The 17,425-nt window shown below is 43.8% G+C and overlaps 1 protein-coding gene across 4 annotated transcripts in view; it reads right to left on the reverse strand.

Annotated features, from left to right (window-relative positions):
• Positions 1–13,679: 13,679 nt before the first annotated feature.
• Positions 13,680–17,425, reverse strand: part of LOC140197864 (uncharacterized) — a 40,657-nt gene continuing 36,911 nt past the window's right edge. The window contains exon 8 of one of the 4 annotated variants that reach the window (XM_072258390.1): positions 13,680–14,923. In XM_072258390.1, the coding sequence (XP_072114491.1) occupies positions 14,846–14,923 (78 nt within the window). In that variant the 3' untranslated portion in view covers positions 13,680–14,845. The other 3 variants (XM_072258394.1, XM_072258389.1, XM_072258393.1) reach the window with 3 other exon arrangements.

Genomic DNA, 17,425 nt, shown 5'->3' on the forward strand with positions numbered 1-17,425 from the left:
AACTAAACCTGATTCTGATTGCAAGATTTTAATCTGGGGATTTAAATGCAGCAACGTATCAATACCAAGGTGAAATATCAAAAATATAACTACAGATGCTGGAAATCTGAAATAAAAGTTAAAAACCCTGGAAATACTCAGCAGGTCAGGCAGCATCTGTAAGGATGAAGGGTTGTCCTGAAGTATTTTCATGGAATTGCTTTCCTAGAGGTGCTACTTGACCTGTTGAGTCTTGGCAGCAGTTACTGTTTTCAGTATTGGTTGTTTTTTTTTGTCAGGGGTAGGAGTCATTTTGTTCCATTTCCCTGTAATTATTTCTGCAGTGTGTGTTCCAGGAAGGGAAGTGTTTGCATAAATGATGACATTCACATAGTGCCCCATTTGTGCAGAAGTGGTGTGGAAAGAGAAGGAATTCCAATGTCTACATATAGTACATCAGTTCCTCAACCCAATGCCGCTCTCTGCTCAGCACTCATATTCCAAACATCCAACACATCCCATCCCACTCTCCATGCTCCTCACATAATAGTTCACACCCTGCAGTCCAATCCTACTGTCCCCTCATTACCCCATCCTTTAACACCCACCTCCACCACTGTCACCGGCAGTGCATTCCACACATCCACCACTCTGTGTGTGAAAAACTTACCCCTGACATCCCCTCTGTACCTGCTTCCAAGCACCTCAAAACTATCCTTCATGTTAGCCATTTCAGCCCTGGGAAAAAGCCTATGGCTTTCCACACGATCAATGCCTCTTATCTATCAGGTCACCTCTCATCCTCCATCACTCCAAGGAGAAAAGGCCGAGTTCACTCAACCTATTCTCATAAGGCATGCTCCCTAATCCAGGCAACATCCTTGTAAATCTCCTCTGCACCTTTTCTATATTCTCATATTCCACATCCTTCCTGAAATGAGATGACCAGAAATGAAAACAATACTCCAAGTGGGGTCTGACTAAGGTCTTATTTAGCTGTAACATTACCTCATGCCTCTTGAACTCAGTTCCACAGTTAACGAATGCCAACACATCATACGCCTTCTTAACAACACTGGCAACATGTGCAGCAGCTTTGAGTGTCTTATGGACACGGACCCCAAGGTCTCTCTGATCCTCTACATTGCCAAGAGTCTTACCATTAATACTATATTTTGTCTTCAAATTTGACCTACCAAAATGAACCACTTCACACTTAACTGTGTTGAACTCCATCTGCCACTTCTCAGTCCAGTTCTGTATCCTATCCATGTCCCACTGTAACCTTTGACTATCGACAATACCCCCAACCTCCGTGTCATTATCAAACTTACTAACCCACCCTCTTACTTCTTCATGCAGGTCATTTATGAAAATCACAGAGAAGAGGGGATCCCAGAACAGATCCCTATGGAACACCACTGATCACTGACCTCCATGTAGAATATGAACCATCTACAACTACCCTTTGCCTTGTGTGGGCAAGCCAGTTCTGGATCCACAAAGCAAGGTCTCCTTGGATTCCCATGCCTCATTACTTTCTGAGTGAGCCTTGCATGGGAAACCTTATCAAATGCCTTACTGAAACCCATATACACTACATCCACTGCTCTACCTTCATCAATGTGTTTTGTTATACCCTCAAAGAATTCAATCAGACTCATAAGGCGCAACCTGCCATTAACAAAACCATGCTGACAATCCCTAATCAGATTATGTCTCTCCAAATGCTCATAAGTCCTGCCTCTCAAGTTCTTCTCCAGCAATTTACCCACCACTGAAGTCAGACTCACTGGTCTATAATTTTCTGGGTTATTTCTACTCCCTTTCATGAACAAGGGAACAATGTTTGCAACCCTCCAATCCTCCAGTACTTCTCCCATCTCTATTGATGATACAAAGATGATTGCCAGAGGCTCAGCAATCTCTTCCCTCACTTCCCACAGTAGCCTGCGGTACATCCCGTTTGGTCCCAGCGACTTATCTAATGAAATCATTTTCAAAAGCTCCACCACATTCTTTTTCTTGATGTTTATATGCACAAGCACTTCAGTTCACTGTAAGTCATCCCCACAATTGCCAAGGTTCTTTTGTCTGGTGAATACCGAAGCAAAATATTCATTAATTACCTCCGCTACCTCTTCCAATTCCATGCACACGTTTCCACTATCACAGCTAATTGGTCCTATTCTCACACAGCTTATCCTCTTGCTCTTCACATACTTGTAGAATGCCTTGGGGTGTTCCTTAACCTTGCTCACCAAGGCCTTCTCATGGTCCCTTGCAGCTGTCCTAATTACATTCTTAAGCTCCTTCCAGGCAACCTTGTAATTTTCTAGTACTCTATCAGTACCCAGTTTCTTGAACTTTTCATAAGCTCTTCTTCTTAACTAGATTTTCCACATCTTTTGTAAACCATGTTCTCAATAGAACATACCTATGCAGAACATTTGCCATATTTCTGCTGTGCATTTCCCTGAGAACGTCTGCTTCCAATTTATTCTCCCAAGTTCCTGCCTAATAGCATTATATTTCCTCCTACACCAATTAAAAGTTTTCCCAAACTGTCTCCAGCGGTATGGTAAAGGAGATAGAGTTGTGATCACTACCTCCAAAATGCTCTTGCACCGAGAGATCTGACACCTGACCAGGTTAATTTCCCAATACCAGATCAAGAACAGCCTGCCCTTCAGTTGGCTTATCTGCATATTGTGTCAGGAAACCTTCCTGAACACACCTAACAAACACCACCCCATCTAAACCCCTTGCTCTAAGGAGATGCCAATCACTATTAGGAAAGTTAAAATCTCCCATTACAACAACCCTATTATTATTGCACCATTCCAGAATCTGCCTCCCTATCTGCTCCTCGATGTCCCTGTTACTTCTTCTACCTACGTCGTTGGTACGAATATGTATCACGACCTTTGGCTGCTCAGCCTCCCATTTCACGATATTGTTGACATGTTCAGAAACATCATGAACCCTGTCATCTGGGAGGCAAACTACTATCCAAGTTTCTTTTTTGTGCCCACAGAATTGTCTATCTGCACCTCTAACTATAGACTCCCCTATTACTGTCGCCATCCTCTTCCATTCCCAACCCTTCCGAGTCACAGGGCCAGACTCAGTAGCATGGCCACTGTTGCTTCCCCCAAGTAGGTTGTCACCCCAAAGTACTCAAACTGGAGTACTTATTGTTAAGGGGGACGGCCACAGGTAATCTCTCCACAACCTGATGCTCTCCCTTCCCTCTCCTGACAGTCACTCACTTACCTGTCTCCCGTGTTCCCGTTGAGACTACCTGCCTGTAGCTCCTATCGATCACTTCCTCACTTTCCCTAACAAGCCAAAGATCATTGATCTGCAGCCCCATATCCTGAACTCTGTCTCTAAGGAGCTGCAGTTCAATGCGCCTGGTGCAGATGTAGCTATCAGGGAGGATGCAGAGTTTCCCGGATATCCCACATCAGAGCAGAAAACCGGCCTTGCAGTCATACACACTATTTTTAAGTTAGAGGGAAAAAGAGATATGAAACTTACCTCCTTACCTCGCTCAGGTCCATCCTCGCTAAAGTCCCAATGAGCCAAAGCCCTACTAGTCTGACTCACGTTACTCCGACAACCACTCCTTCAATGACAGCTCTGCTAGGCCATGTCTCCCTTTTATCCCAGAACCTTCTCAGTGGCCTTGCACGACGAGGAGCTACTGTGTCTGTGCTCTTTTCCCAATTGAATCACCAGCTGAAAGGATCTCCTCGCTTATTAAATTCAAGCCGGCTTTTCCCACTGACGTTGGGTGAGACTAGAACCAGAAGTCATAAGGGCGAAAGGTGAAATGAGGGGGAACTTCTTCACTGTGATTCTGGAATGAGCTGCCGGAGCAAGTAGTAGATGTGAGTTCTTGGTTAGGTACATGGATGGGAAGGTTATGGAGGGCTATGGTCCAGGTGAAGGTCGATAAGACTAGGCAGAATAATGGTTCGGCAAGGATTAGATGGGCCAAAGGACCCATTCTGTCCTGTAGTGATCAAGGATTTTATAGATTGTGACACAGAATAAGCCCATTTAGATGATATGGCACATTATGTGTACCTTGCCATTGCTCTCAATCTCATTCTCAACTCCTCGCCCTCCTCACTCTGCCTCCTTGCCCTCCTTCTGCCACTCCCTGCACTGCCTCCTACATACAATAACACATACAAAATTCTGGAGGAATTCCTGCGTGGAAGATGAATGTCTGGGAGTGGCTGACAACTGACTTACTGAAACAATAACAAGAAGCAGAGGATCATGTTAAAACAGGTTTGTGCATGTGTCACATTTATTTATAGAAGTGGGAAGCAGAACTTCTTCTTCATTGTCACGTCATCAGATCTATTTACAAACTGGGGCACACAGTGGCTCGGTGGGCAGAGCCTCCACTTCACAGCTCCTGAGACCCAGGTTCAATTCCAGGACGTGCTTGTGTGAGTGTGTCTGTGTGCGCACGAGTGTGTGAGTGGGGGGAATAGTGGAGTACGCGTGTGCTCATATGTGTGTGTGCGTGCAAGTGTGTGTTTACGTGTGTGTTTGTGTGTATAGTTTGTGAGTGTGTGTGTAGTTTGTGCTTGCGTGCATAGTTTGTATGTGTCGTTTGTGTGTGTAGTTTGCACTTTCTCCCAGTGACCACATGGCTTCCTCCCATGTCCCACACACGGACATGCAGGGGAAGTGAGTTAATTGAGTAAACTGCCCTCCCTGAGTGGGTAGTTGTAGAATCAGGGGTGCAGAGAAGTTGAGGGGAATGTGGGGAGAAAACCAAGTGGTATCAGTATGAGAGGGCTGTTGAAGGTCAGTTCAGATTTGTTGGCTGACTGGCCTGTTTCCTTGCGGTATGGCTGAGATGATGGGTCAAGAGTCCTGATTAGCAGGAGATGCTAGACCATGAGACCATAAGATATGTGAGCAGAGTTAGGCCCTTTGGCCCATCAAGTCTGCTTCACCATTTCATCATGGCTGATTCATATTCCCTCTCCTGCCTTCTCCCAGTAACCCTTCATGCCCTGACTAATCAGGAGACTATCAAATTCTCTCTTAAATATACCAAATGACTTGGCCTCCACAGCCATCTGTGGCAGTGAATTCCACTAACTCACCATTCTGTCTCAAAAGAGCTCCTCCTTATCTTCATTCTAAATGGACATCCCTCTATTCTGAAGCAGTGTGTACTCTGGTGTTAGATTCCCCCATTACAGGAAACATTCTCTCCACATCCACTCTGTCGAGGCCTTTCAACATTCCATAGGTTTCAATGAGGTTCCCTACTTATTCTTCAGTGAGTACAGGCTCTGAGCCATCAAATGCTCCTCAGGAGATAAGCCTTGCAAACCCCGATTAATTTTTGTGAACCTCCTTTGAACCCTCTCCAATGTCAGCACATCTTATCTTAAATAACGGGCCCAAAACTGCTTACAATACTCCAAGTGAAATCTCACCAGTGCTCAGCATCCCGTCCTGTTTTTATATTTTAGTCCTCTTGAAATGAATGCTAACATTGTACTGACTGCACTGACTGTGCTCTCCCAGTGAGGAAGTCGAGGATCCAGTTGCAGAGGGAGGTACAGAGGCCCAAGTTTTGGGGCATGTTGATTAGAACTGAGGGCATGATTGAGTTGAGCGCTGAGCTGCAGTCTACAATCAATTGTGAGAGAGACAAGAAGTATCCACAAGACCGAAGGACATACAGTAGGAGAAGAACAAGGCCATTCGACCCTTTGATTCTGCTCCACCATTCTATCTCCCTCAACACCATTCTCCTGCCTTCTCTGCGTAACCTTAGCTCAAGAATCTATCAACCTCTGCTTTTACTAAATCGAATATACCTATTACTCAAATGGATAGACTGAATAAGAGGGGATGGTTTGATCAGTAGAGAAAGAGATGGGGAAGGTGAGGTTCAATACTTAGGGATGAAGGAATGTAAACAGAAGACTGATTCAATCAAAGGACTGAAAAAGCTCCACAGAGGGATCTGGTTGCCTTAGTGTCCAACACATGGAAAATTGGCTTGGAGCTACAGCAGGTATAGCAGCTCCACCATCAAGAACATCTACACGGAGCATGCTCTCTTCTCACTGCTGCCATCGGGAAGAAGGTACAGGAGCCGCAACACCAGGTTCAGTAAACAATAACTACCCCTCAACCAGCTAGATCTTAAACCATTGGGGAAAACGTCACTCAGCTTCACTCATCCTATCAATGAACTATCTATTGTGACGAGAATACACATAGATAAGATGTTAGCTGTCCTGTGTGATCAGCAGTTGGTCTGCCACCTGTCCTCAGGAGAGAGAGAGATAAGGAAAACAATGGAGCAGCATTTGGAGATGTGTAATGAAGGGGAAGGAGAGCTGTCAAGATCGGCTCCCCCTTTGAACCCTGAACTGTTTGAAGTGATGGACAGGCGATACCCCAGCAGGGGGATGAAAAGGGACAGGTTCGCTAAGGTGGGACACACGCACGACACCCGAGGTAACGAGACCCTGGAAGCGGTGCGCCTCTCACAAGTCGGTGGGAAGCTTTTGGACGGCTGATCACGGGATCAAGCCATAAACGCACAAGGTGGAAAGGCACGATCGGCGGGAACCTAGTGTGTGTCCACCCTTTCCTGGGTGCCAGGTTCAGCGCAGGGAAACGACTGTATCTGGAAATGGAGGGGTCACGGTCAGTGACCTCAGATGACATCATAAAGGACTCGCCCGACAGCTGACTGCGAAGGTCTGTGTGTGGAAGCTGTGTTGAATATTCATTCGTTTTGCTCTCTCTCTCCTCCTCCCCCCCACTGTTCATCGCCATGGCAACAATTACTGCGAACTGAACTAAATTGAACTGGACTTTGCGTCACTTTGAAACTGGTCATTTACCCCTAGACAATGATAGAGCTTGATTGATCCTGTTATCCTAATTCTGTGCACATGTGTGTTTATCATTGCTGAACTGTTGCATTCATTATCCTTTTGATTAGAGTACTGTGTTGCTTGTTTCTTTAATAAAACTTTCTTAGTTCTAGTAATCCAGACTCCAACTGAGTGATCCATTTCTGCTGGTTTGGCAACCCAGTTACGGGGTACGTAACACTATCGATTCACCTTCAAGAACTCTTCATCTCCTGGTCTCAATATTTATTATTTATTTATTTATTTTCACTTTTGCTCTCTTCTGTACATAACTCTCAGGTCCTGTCGGCTGTGTAAGTCTAGGGGAGATAATCTCTGGCCCTGCCCAACGGGTGAGATTGAGATGCGAGTCCACCCGAAAACCCCCATTTGGGTGGATGCTGCGTGATGTGTTACCCTGTTATAAATCAGTACCACAAAGTAACAGGCACTACATTGCATACAATTAAATGACTTAGCCACATCTGCACCAGGTGCATGAAGCTGCAGCTCCTTAGGGACCGCGTGAGGGAGCTGGAGATGCAGCTCGATAAACTTCATCTGGTCAGGGAGAGTGAGGAGGTGACAGAGAGGAGCCATGGGCAGGTAGTCACTCTGGGGCCTGGGGAGACAGATACGTGGGTATCAGTCAGGAGAGGGAAGGGCACGAGTCAGATGCTAGAGAGTACCCCAGTGGCTGTCCCCCTTAACAATAAGTACACCTGTTTGAGTACTGTTTTGGGGGAGACAGCCTACGTAGGGGAAGTAACAGTGGTCGCGCCTCTGGCACAGAGTCTGGCCCGGTGGCTCAGAAGGGTAAGGAAAGGAAGAGGATGGCAGCAGTGATAGGGGACTCTATAGTCAGACAGGCGATTCTGTGGACGCAGGAAAGAAACGCAGATGGTAGTTTGCCTCCCAGGTGCCAGGGTCCGGGAAGTTTCTGATCGCGTCCATGATATCTTGAAGTGAGAAGGAGAACAGCCAGAGGTTGTGGTACATATTGGTACCAATGACATAGGTAGGAAAAGGGAGGAGGTCCTGAAAGCAGACTACAGGGAGTTAGGAAGGAAGTTGAGAAGCAGGACCTCAAAGGTGGTAATCTCGGAATTACTGCCTGTGCCATGTGACAGTGAGTGTAGGAATAGAGTGAGGTGGAGGATAAGTGTGTGGCTGAGGGATTGGAGCAGGGGACAGGGATTCAGATTTCTGGATCATTGGGACCTCTTCTGGGCCAGGTCTGACCTGTACAAAAAGGACGAGTTGCACTTGCATCTGAGGGGGATCAATGTCCTGGTGGGGCAGTTTGCAAGAGCTATTGAGGAGAGTTTAAATTAGAATTGCTGTGGGGCGGGAACCGAAGAGAAGTGATGGAGGAAAGGGAGGTTGCCTCACAAATAGAGAAAGTTTGGAGACTGTGCAGGTGATAGAGAAGGGGCGCACTCAGACTGATGGTTTGAGATGTGTCTCCTTTTAATGCGAGGAGTATTATGAATAAAGCAGATGAGCTTAGAGCCTGGATCGGTACTTGGAGCTATAATGTTGTGGCCATTACAGAGACTTGGATGGTGCAGGGGCAGGAATGGCTACTTCAAGTGCCAGGCTTTAGATGTTTCAGAAAGGACAGGGAGGAAGGCAAAAGAGCTGGGGGCGTGGCACTGTTGATCAGAGATAGTGTCATGGCTGCAGAAAAGGAGGAAGTCATGGAGGGGTTGTCTACAGAGTCTCTGTGGGTGGAAGTTAGGAATAAGAAGGGGTCAATAATTCTACTGTGTGTTTTTTATAGACCACCCAATAACAACAGGGACATCAAGGAGCAGATAGGGAGGCAGATTCTGGAAAGGAGTAATAATAACAGGGTTGTTGTGGTGGGAGATTTTAATTTCCTAAATATTGATTGGCATCTTCCTAGAGTGAGGGGTTTAGATGGGGTGGAGTTTGTTAGGTGTGTTCAGGAAGGTTTCTTGACACAATATGTAGATAAGCCTACATGACGAGAGGCTGTACTTGGTCTGATATTGGGAAATGAACCTGGTCATGTGTCAGATCTCTCAGTGGGAGAGTATTTTGGAGACAATGATCACAATTCTTTCTCCTTTACCATAGCATTGGAGAGGGATAGGAACAGACAAGTTAGAGAAGTGTTTAATTGGAGTAAGGGGAAATATGAGGCTATCAGGCAGGAACTTGGAAGCATAAATTGGAAACAGATGCTCTCAGCGAAGCGTATGTAAGAAATGTGGCAAATGTCCAGGGGACATTTGCATGGGGTTCTGCGTAGGTACGTTCCAATAAGACAGGGAAAGGATAGTAGGGTACAGGAACCGTGGTGTACAAACGCTGTTGTAAATCTAGTCAAGAAAAGAAGAGCTTACGAAAGGTTTAAAAAACTAGGCAATGATAGAGATCTAGAAGATTATAAAGACTAGCAGAAAGAAACTTAAAAATGAAATTAGGAGAGCCAGAAGGGGCCATGAGAAGGCCTTGGTGGACAGGATTAAGGAAAACCCCAAGGCATTCTACAAGTATGTGATGAGCAAGAGGATAAGACATGAGAGAAAAGGACCAATCAAGTGTGACAATGGAAAAGTGTATATGGAACTGGAGGAAATAGCAGAGGTACTTAATGAATACTTTGCTTCAGTATTCACTACGGAAAAGGATCTTGGCAATTGTAGGGATGACCTGCAGTGGACTGAAAAGCTTGAGCATGTAGATATTAAGGAAGAGGATGTGCTGGAGCTTTTGGAAAGCATCAAGTTGGTTAAGTCAACGAGACCGGAAGGGATGTACCCCAGGCTACAGTGGGAGGCGAGGGAGAAGATTGCTGAGCCTCTGGCAATGATCTCTGCATCATCAGTGAGGACGAGAGAGAATTGGAGGGTTGCGGATGTTGTTCCCTTATTCAAGAAAGGGAGTAGAGATAGCCCAGGAAATTATAGGCCAGTGAGTCTTACTTCAGTGGTTGGTAAGTTGATGGAGAAGATCCTGAGAGGCAGGATTTATGAACATTTAGAGAGGCATAATATGATTAGGAATAGTCAGCATGGCTTTGTCAAAGGCAGGTCGTGCCTTATGAGCCTGATTGAATTATTTGAGGATGTGACTAAACACATTGATGAAGGTAGAGCAGTTGATGTAGTGTATATGGATTTTAGCAAGACATTTGATAAGGTACCCCATGCAAGGCTTATTGAGAAAGTGAGGAGGCCTGAGATCCAAGGGGACATTGTTTTGTGGATTCAGAACTGGCTTGCCCACAGAAGGCAAAGAGTGGTTGTAGACAGGTCATATTCTGCATGGAGGTTGGTGACCAGTGGTGTTCTGAAGGGATCTGTTCTGGGAACCCTACTCTTTGTGATTTTTATAAATGACCTGGATGAGAAAGTGGAGGGATGGGTTAGTAAATTTGCAGATGACACAAAGGTTGGGGATATTGTGAATAGTGTGGAGCACTGTCAGAGGTTACAGCGGGACATTGATAGTATGCAAAACTGGGCTGAGAAGTGGCAGATGGAGTTCAACCCAGATAAGTGTGAAGTGGTTCATTTTGGTAGGTCAAATATGATGGCAGAATATAGTATTAATGGTAAGACTCTTGGCAGTGTGGAGGATCAGAGGGATCTTGGGGTCCAAATCCATAAGACGCAGGTTGACTCTGTGGTTAAGAAGGCATACTGAGCATTGGCCTTCATCAATCATGGGATTGAGTGTAAGAGCCGAGAGGTAATGTTGCAGCTATATAGGACCCTAGTCAGACCCCAATTGGAGTACTGTGCTCAATTCTGGTCACCTCACTATGGAAAGTACGTGGAGACCATAGAAAGGGTGCAGAGGAGATTTACAAGGACGTTGCCTGGATTGGGGAACATGCCTTATGTGAATAGGTTGAGTAAATTTGGCCTTTTTTCCTTGGAGCAACAGAGGATCAGAGGTGACCTGGTAGAGGTGTATAAGATAATGAGCGTCATTGATCATGTGGACAGTCAGAGGCTTTTTCCCAGGGTTGAAATGGCTAGCATGAGAGGACATAGTTTTAAGGTGCTTGGAAGTAGGTACAGGGAAGATGTCAGGGCTAAGTTTTTTATGCAGAGAGTGGTGAGTGCGTGGAATGGGCTGCCGGCGGCGGTGGTGGAGGTGGAAATGATAGGATCTTTTAAGAGACTCCTGGCAGGTACATGGAGCTTAGAAAAATAGAGGGCTCTAGGTAAGCCTAGGTAGTTCGAAGGTACGGACATGTTCGACACAGCTTTGTGGGTTGAAGGGACTGTATTGTGCTGTAGGTTTTCTATGTTTCTTTGTTTCTGTGATTCTTAATTTGACTACAGGGTTAGTGAAGAAAAAGAAAAAAAGTAAAGGGTACATTTTAATGAAACAGTCTAACGTGCACCAGTTGGAGCTCACGGTTTCCCCTTCGCCCATCCTCCTTCGATCTCCTCGGCCTTCGTCGGATCATGGCTCCACTCCGGCGTCTTCCCTCTTCATCTCCCGTCGAACAAAAGACCCAGGTCACCCTGGTGTCAGGCACACGGCACGAAAACACCCTCCAGTCCTTGGAGACTCACATTCCACAGCACCCATTATCTTTAACCATAACCCAACCGCTGCTTCCACAGAAAGACCACTACATTAGCAGTGAAACCTTTCCCAGGGTGTTACATGGTTTTGCACAGATTTTCTCTTTTGCACATTGATTGTTCACCCATCCTGTTGGATGTGGTCTTTCATTGACTGTATTTTGTTTCTTGGATTTACTGTGTATGCCCACAAGAAAATGAATCTCAGAGTTGTATATAGCGACATATATGTACTTTGATAATAAATTTACTTTAAACTTTGAGGGGCTTAGAATGGATGGATACTCTTTTTCCCAGGGAGGTAATGTCTATCATTATTAGTATTGTTATTTTTATCTTTTTCTCAGTTCAAGCTGGTAAAACTTGAGGTATAGCCAAGCACATTCGTTTCTCAATTGCTACAAACTTTCAGAATGTGTTAGTTGTGTTTAGTATTGTGGCTTTCTGGAGATTTGCATAAATATTGATGTGTAGGCTTAATTGTTTAATGCTGTTGTGTAGTGACTCTGGGATGATGCCAGAGGTAGATATTACTATTGTTCCAAAGTCTTTAAATTTCCTCTTTTGATTCAACATATTTCTGGTGTTTTTCACTTTTTGATTTCGGTAAGATTTGTATTTGCTTAAATCTTTCTCAGAAAGGTGTAATAGCAATTGTATATAATATAATTATGAATTTATGTCCTGATGCCTCTAATAAAATTAAAGCTGACTGGGAAAGAGAACTTGAGATTAATATACCGACTGAAAAATGGGAAAAAATTCTTCAGTTGGTGAATTCATCCTCTGTATGTGCTAAGCATAGGTTGATACAGTTTAAAGTAGTTCACAGGGCTCATATGTCCAAAGATAAACTATCTCGTTATTACTCTTATATTAATCCAATATGTGACAGATGCCAGTCTGAGATTGCTTCTTTAACTCACATGTTTTGGTCATGTCCCTTGTTGGAGAAATATTGGAAAGATATTTTTGATATTATTTCAACGATCCTAAATCTAGACTTACAACCTCATCCAATTACTGCTATCTTTGGATTACCAATGATAGACTCAAATAATTTAACCTCTTCATCACGAAGGATGATTGCATTTCTTACTTTAATAGCTAGAAGGTCCATCTTGTTGAATTGGAAAGAGATCAACCCTCCTACAGTATTTCATTGGTTTTCACAAACTATGGTGTGTCTGAATTTGGAGAAAATTAGAAGTGCAGTTTATGACCCTTCTATTAAGTTTGAAAAAATTTGGAAGCCATTTATTCAGCATTTTCATTTGATGTAATTTGATCATTTCCAAACTGGTTTTATTTCTCTGTACTGTTGTTGGAGGGGAATGGAATCGTCGACGCTGAGGTTTTCTTCTTTTCCATTTTTAAGCTGTTAGTTTTGCCCAAGTCTTTTAGTTTAGTTTAGTTTTTTTTCTTTTGGGATGGGTTTTTTTTCTTTTTTCGTCTTTTTCCTTTTTTTTTGCTTTATATTATCCGTGATCAGTTTTACATGTATGGGAGTTCTGGTAATTTCCACTATTTAGTTTTGCAATTACTCTTTTTTTAAATGTAACAATACATCTCATATTATTTGTATTATTGCTATGTTTTGTTTCTATATTTTGAAATTAATAAAAAGATTGAAAAAGAAAGAAAGATTTGTATTTGGAATGGTTATATCTATTAAATAAGTTGTTTACCCTGTATTATTATACCTGGACTATTATGATGGATTATTCTATCTGTAATAATGGATTGGTTGTAATATAGTTCGTAGCACTCTGAATCTAAAACTGGATGGAGCTTGAATCAATATGTTGGATGGAGTGTTAGTCTTTGGTCTGTCCTGTTTTCTGTGCTATCACTCTGGAGAAACATTGTATCATTTCTTAACGCGTGTATGCATTTCTAAATGACAATAAAAGAGGACTGAGTGTTCTCTAATCTAATCTAATAATCTAATTTATAGCAAGGTATGGTTTCTTGTATGAGTTTGCATTTTAAAGCAAGATTTTGGTGAATGACGTTTGCCTCTTGATCAATCGGATTGAGTTAAACTATTGCAGGATCCTGTGATGTGTTGGATTGTTTCTGGCTTCTTGGCATTTTCTGCATTTATGATCTTGACTTTTTAAGTTAACAATCAGGTAATACGGGATGCCTAACGAAGTGGCCATTGAGTGTAGTCTGATAACAGCAGAGTACGAAGAATGAAAGCTTATCTTTATTTGTTTCATGCACATCAAAACATTCAGAGAAATATGTAAACGTTTGTAATTTGTGTCAACAATCAACATAGTTCAAGGATGAAGCTGGGGGCTGCCCGCAAGCGCCCCTTGCTTCTGGTGCCAACAATTAAATAACCTGAACCACAACTGAACACACAAGGCGAGAACGTAGAGTACTATGCAAAAGTCTTAGGCAAATATATATAGGTAGGGTGCCTAAGTCCTTTGCACAGTACAGCAGGAAATTTATGTATTGTATTGTACTGTTTCCCCCCCAAAAAAAATCATGACATACGTGAGTAATGATAAACCTGATTCTGATATGGGTCTCTATTGTGAATTGAGAGTGGGAAGGGGGCAGGGTGAACCTGGGCCTCCGTATCTCCCTCTGCAATTGGACCTTGACTTTCTAACTGGAAGACGACAGTCTGTGCGGATTGGTGATAACATCTCTTCCTCGCCGACCATCAACACTGGTGCACCTCAGGGGTGTGTGCTTAACCCACTGCTCTACTCTCTATATACCCATAAATGTGCGTCTCGGCGTAGCTCAAATACCATCTATAAATTTGCTGATGATACAACCATTGTTGGTGGAATCTCAGGTGGTGACGAGAGGGCGTACAGGAGTGAGATATGCCAACTAGTGGAGTGGTGTCACAGCAACAACCTTGCACACAACGTCAGTAAGACAAAAGAGCTGATTGTGGACTTCAGGAAGGGTAAGACGAAGTAACACATACCAATCCTCATAGAAGGATCAGAAGTGGAGAGAGTGAGCAGCTTCAAGTTCCTGGGTGTCAAGATCTCTGAGGATCTAACCTGGTCCCAACATATTGATGTAGTTATAAAGAAGGCAAGACAGCGACTATACTTCATTAGGAGTTTGAAGAAATTTGGCATGTCAACAAATACACTCAAAAACTTCTACAGTTGTACCGTGGAGAGCATTCTGACAGGCTGCATCACTGTCTGGTATGGAGGGACGACTGCACAGGGCTGAAAGAAGCTGCAGAGGGTTGTGAATCTAGTCAGCTCCATCTTGGATGCTGGCCTACAAACTACCCAGGACATCTTCAGGGAATGGTGTCTCAGAAAGGCAGCGTCCATTATTAAGGACCTCCTACACCCAGGGCATGCCCTTTTCTCACTGTTACCATCAGGTAGGAGATACAGAAGCCTGAAGGCACACACTCAGCGATTCAGGAACAGCTTCTTCCCCTCTGCCATCCGATTCCTAAATGGACATTGAAGCTTTAGACACTCCCTGACTTTTTTTTAATATACAATATTTCTGTTTTTGCACATTTTAAAAAATCTATTCAATATACATAATTTATTTACTTGTCTATTGAATATTATTATTATTTTTATTTTATTGTTTTTTCTGTGCTAGATTATGTATTGCATTGAACTGTTGCTGCTAAGTTAACAACTTTCCCATCACATGCCATCGATAATAAACCTGATTCTGATTCTGATTTTGCTTTTAAAATCTTGTAATCTTTTAGTCTTTTGCACTTGACTTATCTTCACTCCACATTTACTTTTCTCTTTTTATCTTTTGCTTTTACTTTATCGTTATCCACACTTTTCTCTTTTACTTTATCCATACTTCTCCAATCTGTTGAACCCACCCCCCTACTATTTAGTTTAAAGCCCTATCTACTATGCGATTCACTAGGATCCAGGTCCCATCACAGTTCAGGTGGAGCCCGTCTGAACTTGGCTCAAGCAAAGACACATTCAATATCATCATTATTTGTTGTGTTGTGTGGGCGATCATAATTGTTCTTGGCAATTTTTTCTACAGAAGTGGTTTGCCATTGCCTTCTTCTGGGCAGTGTCTTTATAAGACGGGTGACCCCAGCCATCATCAATACTCTTCAGAGGTTGTCAGCCTGGTGTCAGTGGTCGCATAACCAGGACTTGTGATATGGACCAGCTGCTCATACGACCATCCACCACCTACTCTCATGGCTTCACGTGACCCTGATCGGGGAGGGGTGGGGAGGCTAAGTAAGTGCCACACCTTGCCCAAGGGTGACTTGCAGACTAGCAGAGGGAAGGAGCATTTTTCACCTCCACCCCAGAGCAGTGGAGACTGAGGATCAGTCCACAGCAGGGGGTAATGGTATTGGTCCATGGTATAAATAAGGTTGGGAACCCCTGGTCCATATTCTGAGCCCAGCATCTACATGCAATCTTATGTCCATAGACACAGGAGCAGAATTAACCATTGAAAAATGCTCACAATATTCCAAATGCAGTCTGACCAAAGTCTCTGCAGTACATACTTGCCATTATATTCTGCTTCAAGTTCAAGTTTATTGGGAATTAACCATATACAGGGATACCACCAAGCAAGGCACTGTTCCTCTGGACCAAGGTATGCAACACAGGACACATAATTCACACGCATAACGCATAAATTAAAACTACCACAGATAAATTAGCAAATAGTAATGTACATGCATGATGTTGTTCATCGACTATAGCTCAGTATTTAATACCATCATTCCCACAATCCTGATTGAGAAGTTGCAGAACCTGGGCCTCTGTACCTCCCTCCGCAATTGGATCCTCGACTTCCTAACCAGAAGACCACAGTCTGTGCAGATTGGTGATAACATGTCCTCCTCGCTGACGATCAACACTGGTGCACCTCACGGGTGTGTGTGCTTAGCCCACTGCTCTACTCTCTCTATACCCATGACTCTGTGTTTAGGCATAGCTCAAATACCATCTACAAATTTGCTGACGATACAACCATTGTCGGTAGAATCTCAGGTGGTGACGAGAGGGCGTACAGGAGTGAGATATGCCAACTAGTGGAGTGGTGCCACAGCAACAACCTGGCATTCAATGTCTGTAAGACGAAAGAGCTGATTGCAGACTTCAGGAAGCGTAAGACAAAGGAGCACATACCAATCCTCATAAAGGGATCAGAAGTGGAGAGAGTGATCATCTTCAAGTCCTTCAGAGTCAAGATCTCTGAGGATCTAACCTGGTCCCAACATATCGATGTAGTTATAAAGAAGGCAAGACAGTGCTATACATTATTAGGAGTTTGAAGAGATTTGGCATGTCAACAAATACACTCAAAAACTTCTATAGTTGTACTGTGGAAAGCATTCTGACAGGCTGCATCACTATCTGGTATGCGGGGTGGGAGGGGGGCGCTACTGCACAGGACCAAAAGAAGCTACAGAGGATTGTAAATTTAGTCGACTCCATCTTGGGTACTTGCCTACAAAGTACTCAGGAAATTTTCAGGGAGCAGTGTCTCAGAAAGGCAGTGTCCATTATTAAGGACCTCCAGCACCCAGGGCATGCCCGTTTCTCACTGTTACCACCAGGTAGGAGGTACAGGAGCCTGATGGCACACACTCAGCGATTCAGGAAAAGCGTGCTCCCCTCTGCCATCTGATTCCTAAATGGACATCGAACCCGTGAACACTACCTCACTTTTTTAATATACATATCATTTCTGTCTTTTTGCACGATTTTTAATCTATTAAATATACAGCACGTATACTGTAATATGTATACTGCCGGCTAATGGCGTAGTGGCAACAGCATTGGACTTCGGAGCGAAGGCTCCCGAGTTCAAATCCAGCCGGCTCCCTTGCACGCTTTCTGTCCGTGCTGGGTTGAGCATCGAGCTAGCAACTTGGCCTCGTAAAAATAAGAAAGCCTGCTAAAATCGCCATCATGATGGCGTCCCAATGACTCCACT

The sequence above is a fragment of the Mobula birostris genome, chromosome 5, assembly GCF_030028105.1.
Source record: "Mobula birostris isolate sMobBir1 chromosome 5, sMobBir1.hap1, whole genome shotgun sequence".
Taxonomy (NCBI): domain Eukaryota; kingdom Metazoa; phylum Chordata; class Chondrichthyes; order Myliobatiformes; family Myliobatidae; genus Mobula; species Mobula birostris.